The 16,842-nt window shown below is 48.6% G+C and overlaps 1 protein-coding gene across 5 annotated transcripts in view; it reads left to right on the forward strand.

The window, feature by feature from the left end:
• klc3 (kinesin light chain 3) overlaps positions 1-16,842 on the forward strand; it is an 86,937-nt gene that overhangs the window by 58,678 nt on the left and 11,417 nt on the right. For all 5 annotated transcript variants that reach the window (XM_078431112.1, XM_078431111.1, XM_078431114.1 and 2 more), the window contains 3 exons: positions 5,512-5,685; positions 7,233-7,332; positions 8,924-8,976. In XM_078431112.1, the coding sequence (XP_078287238.1) occupies positions 5,512-5,685; positions 7,233-7,332; positions 8,924-8,976 (327 nt within the window). The remainder of the gene's footprint in view (positions 1-5,511; positions 5,686-7,232; positions 7,333-8,923; positions 8,977-16,842) is intronic.

Below are 16,842 nucleotides of genomic sequence, written 5' to 3' on the forward strand. Positions count from 1 at the left end.
TGGATAGGCGACGTTTTAAGTTAGGGCCCTTCTTCAGACTGATTGTAGTCCTTCTGCAGTTGTACAGGGCCCTAGTGAGACCGCACCTGGAGTACTGTGTTCAGTTGTACAGGGCCCTAGTGAGACCACACCTGGAGTACTGTGTGCAGTTGTACAGGGCCCTAGTGAGACCGCACCTGGAGTACTGTGTGCAGTTGTACAGGGCCCTAGTGAGACCGCACCTGGAGTACTGTGTGCAGTTGTACAGGGCCCTAGTGAGACCACACCTGGAGTACTGTGTGCAGTTGTACAGGGCCCCAGTGAGACCACACCTGGAGTACTGTGTGCAGTTGTACAGGGCCCTAGTGAGACCGCACCTGGAGTACTGTGTGCAGTTGTACAGGGCCCTAGTGAGACCGCACCTGGAGTACTGTGTGCAGTTGTACAGGGCCCTAGTGAGACCACACCTGGAGTACTGTGTGCAGTTGTACAGGGCCCTAGTGAGACCGCACCTGGAGTACTGGGTGCAGTTTTGGTCTCCAAGTTTGAGGAAGGATATTCTTGCTATTGAGGGCGTGCAGCGTAGGTTTACTAGGTTAATTCCCGGAATGGCGGGACTGTCATTTTTTGAAAGACTGGAGCGACTAGGCTTGTATACACTGGAATTTAGACGGATGATAGGAGATCTTATCGACATGTATAAGATTATTAAGTGGTTGGACACGTTAGAGGCAGGAAACATGTTCCCAATAATGGGGGGAGTCCAGAACCAGGGACCACAGTTTAAGAATAAGGTATAGGCCATTTAGAATTGAGGTGAGGAAAACCTTTTTCAGTCAGAGAGTTGTGAATCTGTGGAATTCTCTGCCTCAGAAGGCAGTGGAGGCCAATTCTCTGAATGCATTCAAGAGAGAGCTGGATAGAGCTCTTAAGGATAGCGGAGTCAGGTGGTATGGGGAGAAGGCAGGAACGGGGTACTGATTGAGAATGATCAGCCATGATCACATTGAATGGCGGTGCTGGCTCAAAGGGCCGAATGGCCTCCTCCTGCACCTATTGTCTATTGTAGTCGGGGAGGGAGGTGGGAGACTGGAAACAAGCCACGACATGGTTGTGGCTGGTAAGGCCCATCTTTATTGTCTACCCTTCGTTGCCCTATGTACCCCACAGTGTATCCCTTGTGCTACAGGTGAGGAGGGTGTGATTGCCAGCGTTTGAATGGAGATGTATGATAAAGATGAGTGGCAAAGCATATTGATGCAAGGGCTAAATTGCTTAGAGACACAAAGTGCTGGAGTAACTCAGCGGTAGAGTTGCTGCCTTACAGCCAATGCAGCGCCGGAGACTCAGGTTCGATCCTGACTACGGGCGCCGTCTGTACGGAGTTTGTACGTTCTCCCCGTGACCTGCGTGGCTTTTCTCCGAGATCTTCGGTTTCCTCCCACACTCCAAAGACGTACAGGTATGTAGGTTAATTGGCTGGGCAAATGTTTAAAAAAATTGTCCCTAGTGGGTGTGGGATAGTGTTAGTGTGCGAGGATCGCTGGGTGGCGCGGACCCGGTGGGCCGAAGGGCCTGTTTCTGCGCTGTATCTCTAAATTAAAAAAATTCTAAATCTCTGGAGAGAAGGAATGGGTGATGTTTCGGGTCGCGCCCCTCCCTCGGACCGAGTCAGGGGAGAGGGGTATGAGAGATATAGACGGTGATGTACAGAGATATCGAACAAATGTATGAAAGATACGCAAAAAAGTAACAATGATAAAGGAAACAGGCCATTGTTAGCTGTTTGCTAGGTGAGAACGAGGAGCTGGTGCAACTTGGGAGGAGGGGGGGAGGGATGGAGTGAGAGGTTACTTGAAGTTAGAGAAATCAATATTCATGCCACTGGGTTGTAAGCTGCCAATTGCTTAGCTTTTCTGTCCTACATTTCAGTTTTGACTCTGGGTCTGTGGCACTAAATGACTGATTTATGAAATAAAACTCATTAAAAATGTATCACGAGTGGTATTTTAAATGTAGGCAGTCTCAGCCCCAGCAACCCCAGCAACCCCAGCTGCCAGTACATGTAGAGGGAGCTGGGATAACACTTCAGTTGCAGTTCTTCAGCTGCCATACACAAACACCCTCTGGAGCTCTGCTGCTCATTCTACTTCCCCCATGCCATGAAAAAACAGACAACATCTCATCTTTCAAACCTAATTCGCAGCAGCTCATTTAAGAGCAGAAGGCAGACTCTAGCTATGGTTCTGCCTTTAAGTTGTAAGCTGCTGGAAATCAGAATTTATATCAGAAAGTCTTAGTCGCACAGTGTGGAAACAGGCCCTTCAGCCCAACTTGCCCACACTGGCCAACATGTTCCATCTACACTTGTCCCACCTGCCTTCATGTGGGTCATATCCCTCTAAACCTATCCTATCCATGTGAGATCTAGAAAAACAACCACACATGTGGTTGTGAAGCATGTAACCTATCCAGAGATTCACATCCAGCACAAATGATTGTTGTTCCAGATTACCCTGACTGAAAGGGACACAAGACGAATCTCTCTGGACACAGAGTGCTGGAGTAACTGGGCGGGTCAGGCAGCATCTCCAGAGAACATGGATGGGTGACATTTCGGGTCAGGACCTTTCTTCAGACTGATTGTAGCCTCTTGTCCACCTATCACCTCCCCCACTTTGTCCTGTCTCCCCTTTCTCCCAGGTAGACACAGAATGCTGGAGTAACTCAGCGGGTCAGGCAGCATCTCTGGAGAGAAGGAATGGGTCGAGACCAGTCTGAAGAAGGGTCTCGACCCGAAACGTCACCCATTCCTTCTCTCCTGAGATGCTGCCTGACCCGCTGAGTTACTCCAGGATTGTGTGTCTACCTTCAATTTCAACCAGCATCTGCAGTTTTTTCCCTACACCTCTCCTTTCTCCCAGCTCTCTTACCCCCCCCCCCACCCCCCTCCCCTCAACAATCAGTCTGAAGAAAGGTACCGACCCGAAACATAACCGATCCATGTTCTCCAGAGATACTGCTGCTGCCTGATGCACTGAATCACCCCAGTATTTTGTGTCTATATTTGTAAGTCAGCTTCTACAGTTTCCTGTTTCTACAAGAATCTTTCCTGCCAATCTCTGCCATTCAAAAATATCGTGGCCGGTCTGTGGCATCACTCCCTACACCTTCCCTTACTTAATTTATCCATCATACATTCAACAAATTTGATCAGAATTAATATGAATAAAGGTTATTGTGGAAGAATATTGCAATCTCTCATCATACTCGGCATGTAGAATCTTCCCTGACCTTACTTTAGTGAGGATAAACACAGAGTGCTGGAGCAACTCAGTGGGTCAGGCAGCATCTGTGGAGAACATGGATAGGTGACGTTTCACAGAGTGCTGGACTAACTCAGCGGGTCAGGTAGCATCTGTGGAGAACGTGGATAGGTGACGTTTCACAGAGTGCTGGAGTAACTCAGCGGGTCAGGCAGCATCTGTGGAGAACGTGGATAGGTGACGTTTCACAGAGTGCTGGACTAACTCAGCGGGTCAGGTAGCATCTGTGGAGAACATGGATAGGTGATGTTTCACAGAGTGCTGGAGTAACTCAGCGGGTCGGGCGGCATCTCTGGAGAACATGGATAGGTGACGTTTCACAGAGTGCTGGAGTAACTCAGCGGGTCAGGCAGCATCTCTGGAGAACATGGATGGGGTCGGGACCCTTTCATTCATACTAAAATTTCATTGTACCTTTGTATAATCTTCAGTGTCATGGCCAATGATTAGTTAAACACAAAGTGCTGGAGGAACTCAGCAGGTGAGGGGGCATCTGTGGGCAAGCAATGTTTCAGGTCAGGACACTTCTGCAGAGTCTAAAGAGGGATCCCGACGTGAAACCCCACCTTGTCCATTCCCTCCACAGATGCTGCCCGACCTGCAAAGTTCCTCCAGCACTTTTGTGTTTTGCTCAAGATTCCAGCCTCTGCACTCTCTTTGTCACCAGTCTGAAGAAGGGTCCCGACCCGAAACGTCACCTACTCCCTCTCTCCAGAGATGCTGCCTGACCCGCTGAGTTACTCCAGCATTTTGTGTCTACCTTCTTGTCACCAATGATTAGTTCAAACTGCCTTGAGTCAAAATTTGTATAACCTGCATTTTTCTTTCCCTGCAGACTCATAAGTAATCCCAGATGGCATTCAGACTTCACCAATTTAGTTCTTAAGTGAACTAAGTAGAATTAGGTTTAAAAGATGAAAAGCAAACTATTTTTCCCATGCTTTGTGAGAACGTATAATTACCAGCAAATCTCCAGTTGGTTTGTGTGTTGCAGCATAATATCAGAACAATAACTGGTGTTATCCTTCCACTGGGAGAGAAATGGCTGAGACTTGCTAAATTTAAACAAACACTGGGATAGAGCTACTGCCCCACAGCGCCAGAGACCCGGGTTCCATCCTGACTGCGGGTGCTGTCTGTACGGAGTTTGTACGTTCTCCCCGTGACCTGCGTAGGTTTTTCTCCAAGATCTTCGTTTTCCTCCCACACTCCAAAGACGTGCATGTTTGTCGGTTAATTGGCTTCAGTGAAATTGTCAATAGACAATAGGTGTAGGAGGAGGCCATTCGGCCCTTCGAGCCAGCACCGCCATTCAATGTGATCATGGCTGATCATTCTCAATCAGTACCCCGTTCCTGCCTTCTCCCCATACCCCCTGACTCCGCTATCCTTAAGAGCTCTATCTAGCTCTCTCTTGAATGCATTCAGAGAATTGGCCTCCACTGCCTTCTGAGGCAGAGAGTTCTTGGTGTGGTGCAGGATAGTCGTCTACGGGGTGATGGCTGGTCGGTGTGGACTTGGTGGGCAGAAGGACCTGTTTTCACTCTGTAACTGTAAAGTCTAACGTCTAACAGAGAACTAGAGTGACAGTCGGCATGGACTCGGTGGGCCGAAGGGCCTGTTTCCATGCTGTGTCTTTCAATTTTAAAAAAAACACATTCAGCAGGAACTTCCAAAATAAAAACGGTGTATAATTGACATTCAGAAGTCCGTGGGGAAGGTGTAGAGAGTTAAACTGATTGGGCAGTTGTTTCAGTGTCAGCACAGATGTGCAAGGCTAAAACGTGATGTGAGATTCTAGGAGCAATGTGTTCTCCAGTATCTTCCAGTTCAACTAATAACCCAGAAACCGCCCAGGCAGGTCAGGCCGTTCATCCCACTGAAACCTCTCCACGTGCAAGCTGTCTGCCCCACCACTGCATCATAGAAACATAGACAACAGGTGCAGGAGGAGGCCATTTGGCCCTTCGAGCCAGCAGCGCCATTCATTGTGATCATGGCTGATCGTCCACAACCAGTAACCCGTGCCTGCCTTCTCCCCATATCCCTTGATTCCACCAGCCTCCAGAGCTCTACCTAACCACATCGAAAGAGCTGTAAATGGCCCGTGAAGCATCTTCGGAGGGAGTTGTAGCGCCGCTGTGTGAGTGCGGGGCGCTGTAGTGTTCCGTAACCTCCGCTGAGCCTGGTGTTGTGAACCCCACAGGTACTGGGTAAGGACCATCCCGACGTGGCGAAGCAGCTGAACAACCTGGCGCTGTTGTGTCAGAACCAGGGCAAGTACGAGGAGGTGGAGTACTACTACGAAAGAGCCCTGGAGATCTACCAAACCAAGCTGGGCCCGGAGGACCCCAACGTGGCCAAGACCAAGAACAACCTGGTGAGGAAAACCTACCTGCTTCCACGGTTATCAATAGTCAATAGTCGTTTATTTGTCACATACACATAAATGTGTAGTGAAATGAAACATTACCCGCAGTTCAACAATAAGACCACTAAGAATAATCAATAAAAATGCAATAACACACAATCATAAACTAACACCAAACAAAAGAAACATCCATCACAGTGAGTCTCCTCCAGTCACCTCCTCACTGTGATGGAAGGCCACAATGTCTTTCCTCTTCCCCTGCCGTCTTCTCCCGCGGTCAGGCTGTTGGAGCTGCCACGTCAGGGCGGTCGGGGCTCCCGACATTGAAGCGCTGCGCCGGACGGTGAAAGGTCCGCGGCGGGCCGACCCAAGCCCCACGATTCGGGGCGGGCGAAGACATTGCCGCTGCCGCTGCCGGAGGTCCCGATGTCAGCTCCCAACCAGGGGCCTGCGGGCGTCCGACGTCCAGGCGGCCCGCGCCGGAGCCTCCGGAGACGAGTCGCAGCCGCTCCCGTAGCATCCGAAGGCAGCCAGCGCCGCAGGTGGTGAGTCCGGGCCGCGGGCTCTGCGAACCAGAGCCCCAGGTGGTCCCAGCCGGAGCCCACCAGCTCCAGGTGCATGGCCGGTGGTAGGCCGCAGCGGGAACGGAGACACGACACAGAAAACAAAGGTCGCGTCTCCGTTTGGGAGAGACAATGTTACAGTTCATGTTCCCTCCCACCCCCCCCCCCCCCCCCCACACGTAACATACAAACACTACACCATATTTAAACTACAATTCAGACAAAAACAACAAAAAACACAAAAGACAAACGGACTGCAGGCAAGCCGCAGCTGCGTGGGCAGCGCTGGCTCCTCCTCAAGTGCTCCTCAACTTGCCATGGGGCTACATTCCGATAAACCCATCGTAAACCCCAAATATCGTACGTCGGAATGCATTTAATACACCTGGTCACGTGGCCAGAAGCGAGCTGCGGCTCGCTGCCGTTGCCCAGCGTTTGCACCACCGTAAAGATGAAATATCGGAAGACGAAGCCATCGTAAGTCGGGGAGCGTCTGTGTAGGAAGGAATTACAGATGCTGGTTTAAACCGAAGCAAGACATCAAATGGTGGAGTAACTCAGCGGGACAGGCAGCATCTCGGGAGAGAAGGAATGGGCGACGTTTCGGGTCGAGACCCTGAAGAGTCGAGTCTGAAGAAGGGTCTCGACCCGAAACGTCACCCGTTCCTTCTCTCCCGAGATGCTGCCTGTCCCGCTGAGTTCCTCCAGCATTGTGTGTCTACCTTTGATTTTAACCTGCATCAGCAGTTTTTTTTCCTACACCGGACAGTGTAGGCCCCGGGCACTGCCTAATGGAGGTTGCTTAGCAACCCTCCTCCCGGCCCGGGCGGCCGCCATTGGTGGAGCGGGAGTACGTGGCTGCTGGCTGGGTGAAGTCACATGTGGCGCGGAGCGGTGATGTCACCTTGTCCCGTATTTGGGAGTGAGGAAGTAAGCAACCCTAATTTTGATTGATGTGCAAGATGGCTGACTGTGTTTCTCTCCTTGTTCCAGGCCTCCTGTTACTTGAAGCAAGGCAAATACCGACAGGCCGAGGCTCTGTACAAGGAGATCCTGACAAGGGCTCACGAGAGGGAGTTTGGGTCTGTCGATGGTGAGTTTGATCACTCAACCTGACTCATCCTTGTGGTAATCAACTAGCTATCTACCAGTCAATAGACACACAAAGCTGGAGTAACTCAGTTGGGCAGGCAACATCTCTGGAGGGATGGAGTGGGGATGTTTTGGGTCGAGACCCTTCTTCACATCACCCATTCCTTCTCTCCAGAGATGCTGCCTGTCTTGCCGAGTTACTCCAGCTTTTTGTGTCTGTCTTCGGTTTAAACCAGCATCTGCAGTTCCTTCCTGCACAGTGTATCTACCAGTCAGTCTGAAGAAGGGTCTCGACCCGAAACCTCACCCATTCCTTCTCTCCCGAGATGCTGCCTGTCCTGCTGAGTTACTCCTGCATTTTGTGAATAAACCTTCCTACACGTAGCTATCTGCCATGCAGATCAATGATAGTGTTCATTTATTGTTAAAAAACACATACCATACTTCGAAGGAAACGTAAAGATTAATAACAGATAGAGAGCACTATCGATGGAAATGTAGAGAGGGCGATAATGCCCGCTGTTTACATCTGGTTCATAATCGGCCCCCTCCTGCACTCTACCTAGTCTCTGTATCCCCAGAGGGGAAGTTTTTATAAATAGAATAATGAGTGGAAATGGGCAGATAGCATTGCTATACCAGACTCAGTGAGTCATCCTGCCTCTTATTAAACCACAACAAATGTATCGTTCTGAGATCATATTAGCAATCTGACAATCTCAAGTAAAATCAAGCATGATTTCCACCCTTCAACCCTTTTAGTCAGTAGTTCTGGATAATGAACAACCCATTTATTCCCAACTCTATTGTCCTTCTCTCATTTACCGTTAATCTATGTCCCATTTTTACTGGCCTTCCGCTAAGTAAATGGGTCCTCTTTGTGATCCCCCGTCTCAGCTTCATATAACCCTGCATCCTGATTATATTCATCCTTCTCCGCTCTAAAGAAAACCTCCCTCCCCTCTTCTAATTACTGTTTTCCAACCTCTCGTCCTGACCTTGCACCAGGACTAATGTTCCAAGTTGGTTAAACCTCAAGGGAGACCGTCCTTAAGTAAAGTACTGGAATACGGAACAATACAGGGCAGACACAAAATGCTGGAGTAACTCAGCGGGTCAGCCAGCATCTCGGGAGAGAAGGAATGGGTCGAGCGAGACCCTTCTTCAGACTGATGTCAGGGGAGGGGGCGGTCCCTTATGGGCTTCTTGTGAACCTGTCTTTAGGGTGGTCACGGTGGCGCAGCGGTAGAGTTGCTGCCTTACAGCGAATGCAGCGCCGGAGACCCGGGTTGCATCCTGACTCTGGGTGCCGTCTGTACAGAGTTTGTACGTTCTCCCCGTGACCTGCGTGGGTTTTCTCCGAGATCTTCGGTTTCCTCCCACACTCCAACGATGTATGGGTCTGTAGGTTAATTGGCTTGGTAAATGTAAAATTGTCCCTAGCGGGTGTAGGATAGTGTTGATGTGCGGGGATCGCTGGTCGGTGCGGACCCGGTGGGCCGAAGGGCCTGTTACCTCTAAACTAAACTAAAAACTAAACTAAACTAGAACTGTGAGCGGCGGTAAAACTTCTCGCCTTGTTTCCCGCACAGGTGACCACAGACGGGTGTGGGTGAACTCTGAGGGCATCGACGAGGCTAACAAGGTAATGGGCCCTCACCGGTCAAGGTACTCGGCATCCAAGCTCTTCCTGTCCCCCCCACCCCTCGCGGTTACAGTGGGCAGTGCCACTGGAGACCAGCCGACACAGACCAAAGCCATTAGTGAAATAGGGAAGTGACATTACAAAGATGAAATAAAAAGGCAAGATTCTGGATTAGCCGATAGGATTGAGTGTTGTGTGGAACTGCTTTGTGAGAGTGTGTGTCTCCCATCTGAAAACTTACCCAACTTTATTTCAGGTGCCCTGTGTATCTCCAGAATGCCCTGGTAAATGGTGGGGCTAGAATGCCCTGTTCCCATGTTAAATGGTAGGGCAAGTTTCAGACTGCAATATCTCCTGTCCCCATGTTAAATGGTAGGGCAAGTTTCAGACTACAAAATCTCCTGTCCCCATGTTAAATGGTAGGGCAAGTTTCAGACTACAAAATCTCCTGTTCCCATGTTAAATGGTAGGGCAAGTTTCAGACTACAATATGCTCCGTTCCCATGTTAAATGGTGGGGCAAGTTTCAGACTACAAAATCTCCTGTCCCCATGTTAAATGGTAGGGCAAGTTTCAGACTACAATATGCCCTGTTCCCATGTTAAATGGTAGGGCAAGTTTCAGACTACAAAATCTCCTGTTCCCATGTTAAATGGTAGGGCAAGTTTCAGACTACAAAATCTCCTGTTCCCATGTTAAATGGTAGGGCAAGTTTCAGACTACAATATGCTCCGTTCCCATGTTAAATGGTGGGGCAAGTTTCAGACTACAAAATCTCCTGTCCCCATGTTAAATGGTAGGGCAAGTTTCAGACTACAATATGCCCTGTTCCCATGTTAAATGGTAGGGCAAGTTTCAGACTACAAAATCTCCTGTTCCCATGTTAAATGGTAGGGCAAGTTTCAGACTACAAAATCTCCTGTTCCCATGTTAAATGGTAGGGCAAGTTTCAGGCAACAAAATCCCCAGTTCCCATGTTAAATGGTGGGGCAGTTTCAGATACAAAATCATAGTCAGGATGGAACCCGAGTCTCTGGCTCGGTAAGGCAGCCACTCTACCGCTGCGCCAATGTGCAATCACACGTCAGGATTAAAGTGCATCTGCCAAAGTTCTGTCCGACTGTCCATTTGATCTATATCCTGTTGTGGCCTGAGTCAACTTTCCTCACTATCCACAACACCACCAATTTTCATGTCATCTGCAAACAGGAGAATTGGGAATGTGGGACATCTGAGTTTCGGTATGTTATATCGGGAGAGAGGAAGGTTCGGCAGCCCCTGAGATTAAGGCGAGTTTAAATCATTCTCCTCGTGGCCCCTTGCTTTATTTCTGGTACTCCTGTGAACAAATGACTTTAAATAGGAGTCTGAAGGCAGTATTCAAATCCCAGTTGCAGTAACCTCTTGTACTGTGTGTAACAACATGAATCTTTACTAGGACAGGCATTTGCCCGAGTTCAAGGCTGACAATCCACAAATGGGGAGCTGTAACGTCCATTTGCAAAGGGATATTTTTGGATAGACATTATTCAACTCTGAGTTTGGTTACTGTTATAAAAACACAGAAAACAGGTGCAGGAAGAGGCCATTTGGCCCTTCGACCCATCACCGCCATTCATTGTGATCATGGCTGATCATCCACAATCAGTAACCAGTGCCTGTCTTCTCCCCATATCCCATGATTCCACTAGCCCCTAGAGCTCTATCTAACTCTCTCTTAAATTCAACCAGTGAATTGGCCTCCACTGCCTTCTGCGGCAGAGAATTCCACAAATTCACAACTCTGGGTGAAAAAGTTTTTTCTCACCTCAGTTTTAAATGGCCTCCCCTTTATTCTTAGACTGTTTGTGTGGCCCCTGGTTCTGGACTTCCCCCAACATTGGGAACATTTTTCCTGTATCTAGCATCTATTATGACCCACCAACTTTGAAAAACGAAGTTTATTTCTGGTCACCCTGACGTAAAAGTTAAACGTAAACCCCAGGAGAGTGGCAAAGATAACGTCAGGCGGCAGAGGGATAGACGGTGAGGAAAGGACGGGAGAAAGAGGAATGCATTAACCTTGAGAGAAGACGACAGACCCAATAGTCCTTGCAGAGGGTGGGGAGCTAAACGGTAACATAGAAACGTAGAAAATAGGTGCAGGAGGAGGCCATTTGGCCCTTCGAGCCTGTACGCACCGCCATTCATTGTGATCATGGCTGATCATCCACAATCAGTAACCCGTGTCTGCCTTCTCCCCATATCCCTTGATTCCACTAGCCCCAAGAGCTCTAACTCTCTTTTAAATTCATAAAATTAACAAAAGGGTAAACTACAATCACTGAATTGTAAGACCCTGGGATTGAAACTGGCAAGCACGCGGCTTGGTGGTTGATCTTAGAGAGGTTTTGCGTGCTTAATTTCTTAAATAGTCTTCAATGCCCCAGGGCCAAAGATTATTCAATAGCCAAGAATGCTGTGCGATGGGGGAGAACAAAAGCTTTTTCTTGTGCAGGAAGGAACTGCAGATGCTGGTTTACACCGAGGATAGACACAAAAAGCTGGAGTAACTCAGCGGGACAGGCAGCATCTCTGGAGAGAAGGAGTGGGTGATATTTCGGGTCCAGACCCTTCTTCAGTCTGAAGGAGGGTCTCGATCCGAAACATCATCTATTCCTTTTCTCCAGAGATGCTGCCTGACCCGCTGAGTTACTCCAGCTTTTTGTGAGAAGCTTCTTCTTTCTGGACAAATGAGCAAAGTTGCAATCTTTGGTAGGAGTGATCCAGTAATTAATTAGGCCAATGAGGCAAGATAGCTCCTTTTATTCCAGAAAATATTCGATGAAAAACCTTTAGACCTTGTGGTTCTTGGCATTAGTTGTAGTTAACGCCTGGTTTAGTGGGAAACGTGCAAGGCATCAGCAAAGTCCTTCCATATTTACAGAACTAGAGACTGTTACCATGAGTGGGAGAGTCTAGGACCAGAGGGCACAGCCTCAGAATAAAAGGACGTACCTTTAGAAAGGAGATGAGGAGGAATTTCTTTAGTCAGAGGGTGGTGAATCTGTGGGATTCATTGCCACAGACGGCTGTGGAGGCCAAGTCAGTGGATATATTTAAGGCAGAGTTAGACAGATTCTTGATTAGTGCGGGTGTCAAAGGTTATGGGGAGAAGGCAGGAGAATGGGGTTGAGAGGGAAAGATAGATCGGCCCTGATTGAATGGCGGGGTAGACTCAATGGGCCAAATGGCCTCATTCTTATGAAGGTAATGTCTATTAAATCCAATGGGGAATTCCTTTATCCAGAGAGTGTTGAGAATGTGGACGTGGTTCAACGTAGCGATAGTGTTGAAGGAAACTTGGGGAAAGGAGAGGCTGATAAGCAGTGTGGAAAGTGAACCAAAATGTCACACACGTGGCCAGACGTCATCACATTAAAGTAATATATTAAAAAAATTATTGTAAGAGATTAATCTTATACATTGCTATTTTCCTACTTACAGAACAATAAATGCGTGTCTTTTTAAAAAATTTCAAGGAGTTTGTCAGAGAAAACTTGAGTTGTGAAAAAAATGCTTCCGTGTGGGGTCACAGACATGACCAGTCATATTTGACCTCTGGCCCTAAACAAACATTGTCAGCATAACATATGAAAATGTCACTTGAATGGTAGAGTAGACTCAATGGGCCAAATGGCCTCATTCTGCTCCTATGACTTATGAAGGTAATGCCTATTAAATCCAATGGGGAATTTCTTTATCCAGAGAGTGTTGAGAATGTGGACGTGGTTCAACAATATTGTTCAAAACAATATACCTGTAACGCTTTCAGAATTAGAAGAGATGTATTCCACAATTCCACAATCGCACAGGTGACCAAGAATGGCCCGCATGTGGAGGTTCATGTTGATCGTTAAGAGCATTGACCAGTGGGGTCAATTAACCTGTGTCGGTGCTGTCATGTGCAAATTGCCTTCATTTTATCCCTCAACCCGGTCACACACTGGCACGGCTCAATAGTCAACAAACGTTGAAAACTCCCCTGCATTGGAGAGCAGCCGTTAGCGAGCCCCGGGCTTTTAATTCCCATTGAGCAGAACTTTCAGCTAAGTTCACGTCTGCATTACTCCGATATTGGACAACTTTTGGCTCTTTCCAATGCAAAGGTTTTCTAACTTGCTCTGTGCTGTTATGTAGCTTTGTTATTCTGCTGCTAATAATAAGCTTTTTAATTATTCTCCCACAGGCCAAAGATTTTTTTTACGTTTCAAGCAAAGATTTATGTTTGTATATTTAAAATGGTTACTAATTCCTTCATCCGCATTGCCTCCAGTTTAGGCGTTGTAACGTCAGCAGAAAAAATATCTCCCAAGGCTTTCCAGTCCCATGGGATTGGTGTGAATATTCACACTGTGTAAATTTTGTGAAGCGTATTGGTGGGACAATTTCATAGAAACCTAGAAAACAGGTGCAGGAGGAGGACATTTGACCCTTCGAGCCAGCACCGCCATTCATTGTGATCATGGCTGATCATCCACAATCAGTAACCCGTGCCTGCCTTCTCCCCATATCCCTTGATTCCATTAGCCCCTGGAGCTCTATCTAACTCTTTTTTAAATCCATCCAGTGAATTGGCCTCCATTGCCCTCTGTGGCAGAGAATTCCACAAATTCACAACTCTCTGGGTGAAAAAGTTTTTTCTCACCTCAGTTTTAAATGGCCTCCCCTTTATTCTTAGACTGTGGCCCCTGGTTCTGGACTCCCCCAACATTGGGAACATTTTTCCTGCATCAAGCTTGTCCAGCCTTTTATAATTTAATACATTTCTATAAGATCCCCTCTCATCCTTCTAAATTCCTGTGAATACAAGCCCAGTCTATCCAATCTTTCCTCATATGTTAGTCCTGCCATCCCAGGGATTAACCTGGTGAACCTACGCTGCACTGCCTCAATAGCAATTTCTTTTGAGGTTGCATTTAAAACGCATTTTCTATTCCACCATCAGCCAAGCTATAATCTTTCTTTGAAGATAGTCTGAAGAAGGGTTTCGACCCGAAAAGTCACCTGTTCCTTCTCTCCAGAGATGCTGCTTGACCCGCTGAGTTACTCCAGCATGTTTGCGTCTACCTTCGGTAAAGAAACAGCGTCTGCAGTTCCTTTCCCGGCAACTGTTGGTCCGGCACTTCCTTTAATCCAGACAAGATTATGAGAGGGCACTTGGGTAGTTTACACCCCAGCGGTATCAACATTGACTTCTCTAACTTCAGATGGTCCCTGCTTTCCCTCTCTATCCCCTCCCCTTTCCCAGTTCCCCCAACAGTCTTCCTGTCTCCTACTACATCCTATCTTTGTCCCGCCCCATCCCCTTGCATCAGTCTGAAGAAGGGTCTCGACCCGAAACGTCACCCATTCCTTCTCTCCAGAGATGCTGCCTGACCCGCTGAGTTACTCCAGCATTTTGTGTCTACCACTGTAATATTTCTTCTTGTGCCAATGCTCCCTGGTATAACTAGACTGCTGCCGACAGCAACTGGATCCATAGAGGTGTTTGGAGTTCCATTGTCGTGATAACCCTGGTCAATGTACTGAACCTAATCACATTTTCTATCTTTAGTGTATTCCACAGAGGTGTTTGATGAGCTACCTGTTCCTCCTCTCTGCACGCAAGTTGCTCATCTCTCCGCACCTAACCACTGCTTGTCTTCGCTCTGCCTGCACCCTCTCATCTAACCACTTTTAGGCTGGTCCATCTGGGTTTTATTTATTTGTAGGAAAAAAACTGAAGGTGCTGGTTTAAATCGAAGGTAGACACAAAATGCTGGGGTAACTCAGCGGGTCAGGCAGCATCTCAGGACAGAAGGAATGGGTGACCTTTCGGGTCCAGACCCTTCTTCAGACCGCCCTCTCGATCCAAAACGTCACCCATTCCTTCTCTCCGGAGATGCTGCCTGACCCGCTAAGTTACTCCAGCTTTGTCTACCTTTGGTTTTATTTATTAATTGGAGGGCATGATACTGTGCTGTCTCAACAAGTGGTCCTAATGACTCGAATTTCTGTCATCCTGACTTGCGCTTGAAAAGTCAATTGGAACGAACAAGGTATCCCGCTGTGTTGGGAAGGATTGTCATTGAAGGCCCTTCTCCGAATCCTGCCCCAGTATCACGGGGCCTGAGCAAGGAATAGCCGTGATTTCCCCTTTATTGAGACCAGGGAGAGAAGGTGCAGGCCAAAAACCAAGGAGCTGATTGTGGACTTTAGAAGGGCTCAATATCCGAGGACGTACACGTCACTGGAGATAAATGGGATTACTGTGGATAGGGTGAGCAGCTTTAAATACCTGGGAGTCCACATCACAGAGGATCTGACATGGACAACACACATTGCCGCACTGGTGAGTAAGGCAAGGCAGTGCCTTTACCACCTCAGACAGCTGAGGAAATTCAGAGTGTCTCTGAGGATCCTTCAGTGCTTCTACTCTGGGGCTGTAGAGAGCATCCTGTCCGGCAACATCTCAGTCTGGTTTGGGAACAGCTCTGCCCAGGACAGGATGGCCCTGCGGAGAGTAGTGCGTTCGGCTGAGCGCACCATGGGAACTACACTCATCCCCCTGCAGGACCTATACATCAGGAGGTGCAGATCCAGAGCCAGCAACATTATGGGGGACCCCTACCACCCCAGCAACGGACTATTCCAGCTGCTACGGTCAGGCAAACGCCTCCGCTGTCACGCTGTGAAAACGGAGAGGATGAGACGGAGTTTCTGCCCACAGGCCATCAGGACTGGCAACTCTCATATCACCAGGGACTCATTTAATTTACTGTATTAATTAATTTTTTTGTGTTAACATTTTTTTTTCTATTCTGTTTTGTAGTTTAGCACAATCCGCAGGCATGGCCACTTTCATTTCACTGCACATCTTGTGTGTGTGTGTGGCAAATAAACTTGACTTGACCTCCTCCAAGGGTAGCAGGAGGAGGGAAGAGGAGGCAGGTAACAGTGAACTGAGGTTTTAAAACCTAGCATTGTGGAAGAGAAATTCCAATGTTATGGTCGAGGAAAATGTAAGAAGTTGGGAACTCAATGCAGGGAAGAGGTGCTGGCTCGAAAGGGTCGAATGGCCTCCTCCTGCACCTATTTTCTATGTTAAGAGGAAGTTCCTGGATAACTGGGTGGGTCCAATTTTTCCTCTGATTACTTGCTGCTCTCGTGACTCTTGACCAGGGTTGCCAACTGTCCCGTATTAGCCGGGACATCCCGTATTTTGGGCTAAATTAGTTTGTCCCGTACGGGACCGCCCTTGTCCCATATTAGTCGGGTTGCCAACTTCCTCGCTCCCGAATAAGGGTGACGTCACCGCCCCGCGCCCCACGCGACCTCACCCAGCCAGCGGACACGTGCTCCCGCTCCACCAATGGCGGCTGCCATTGGTGGAGCGGGAGCGCGTGGCCGCTGGCTGGGTGAGGTCGCGTGGGGCGCGGGGCGGTGACGTCACCCTCTGTCCCGTATTTGGGAGTGAGGAGGTTGGCAACCCCTACACTTGACTCTGGGAGTTGCCCAACCAGAGGACAGGCCACCTTTTAAACCACCCTAACCACTAAGAGCCGGCTGTAGGCTAGACCAGGTGTGGCAGGGGCAGGGTGATGTTTTGAACCTGACGCAGTGCTGTGTGGACAAACGCTGGTCCCAGCTCATGCTGGCAACGTGGGCCTTGAGCCTCCTCTCTCACGCCTTGTCCACAGGCAGCTCCTGACCAGAGCCAGTGGCTGGCACTCTCTACTGTAGAGGCAGCCCGGCTTCTACCGGGTGGGGAAGGCAGATAGGATACCTTCAGCAAGAACATGAAACGTCAGCAACCGGTCATAGATTTCTGTTTGTGTCTCCTATC

Source organism: Rhinoraja longicauda, chromosome 41, assembly GCF_053455715.1.
Source record: "Rhinoraja longicauda isolate Sanriku21f chromosome 41, sRhiLon1.1, whole genome shotgun sequence".
Classification (NCBI taxonomy): domain Eukaryota; kingdom Metazoa; phylum Chordata; class Chondrichthyes; order Rajiformes; family Arhynchobatidae; genus Rhinoraja; species Rhinoraja longicauda.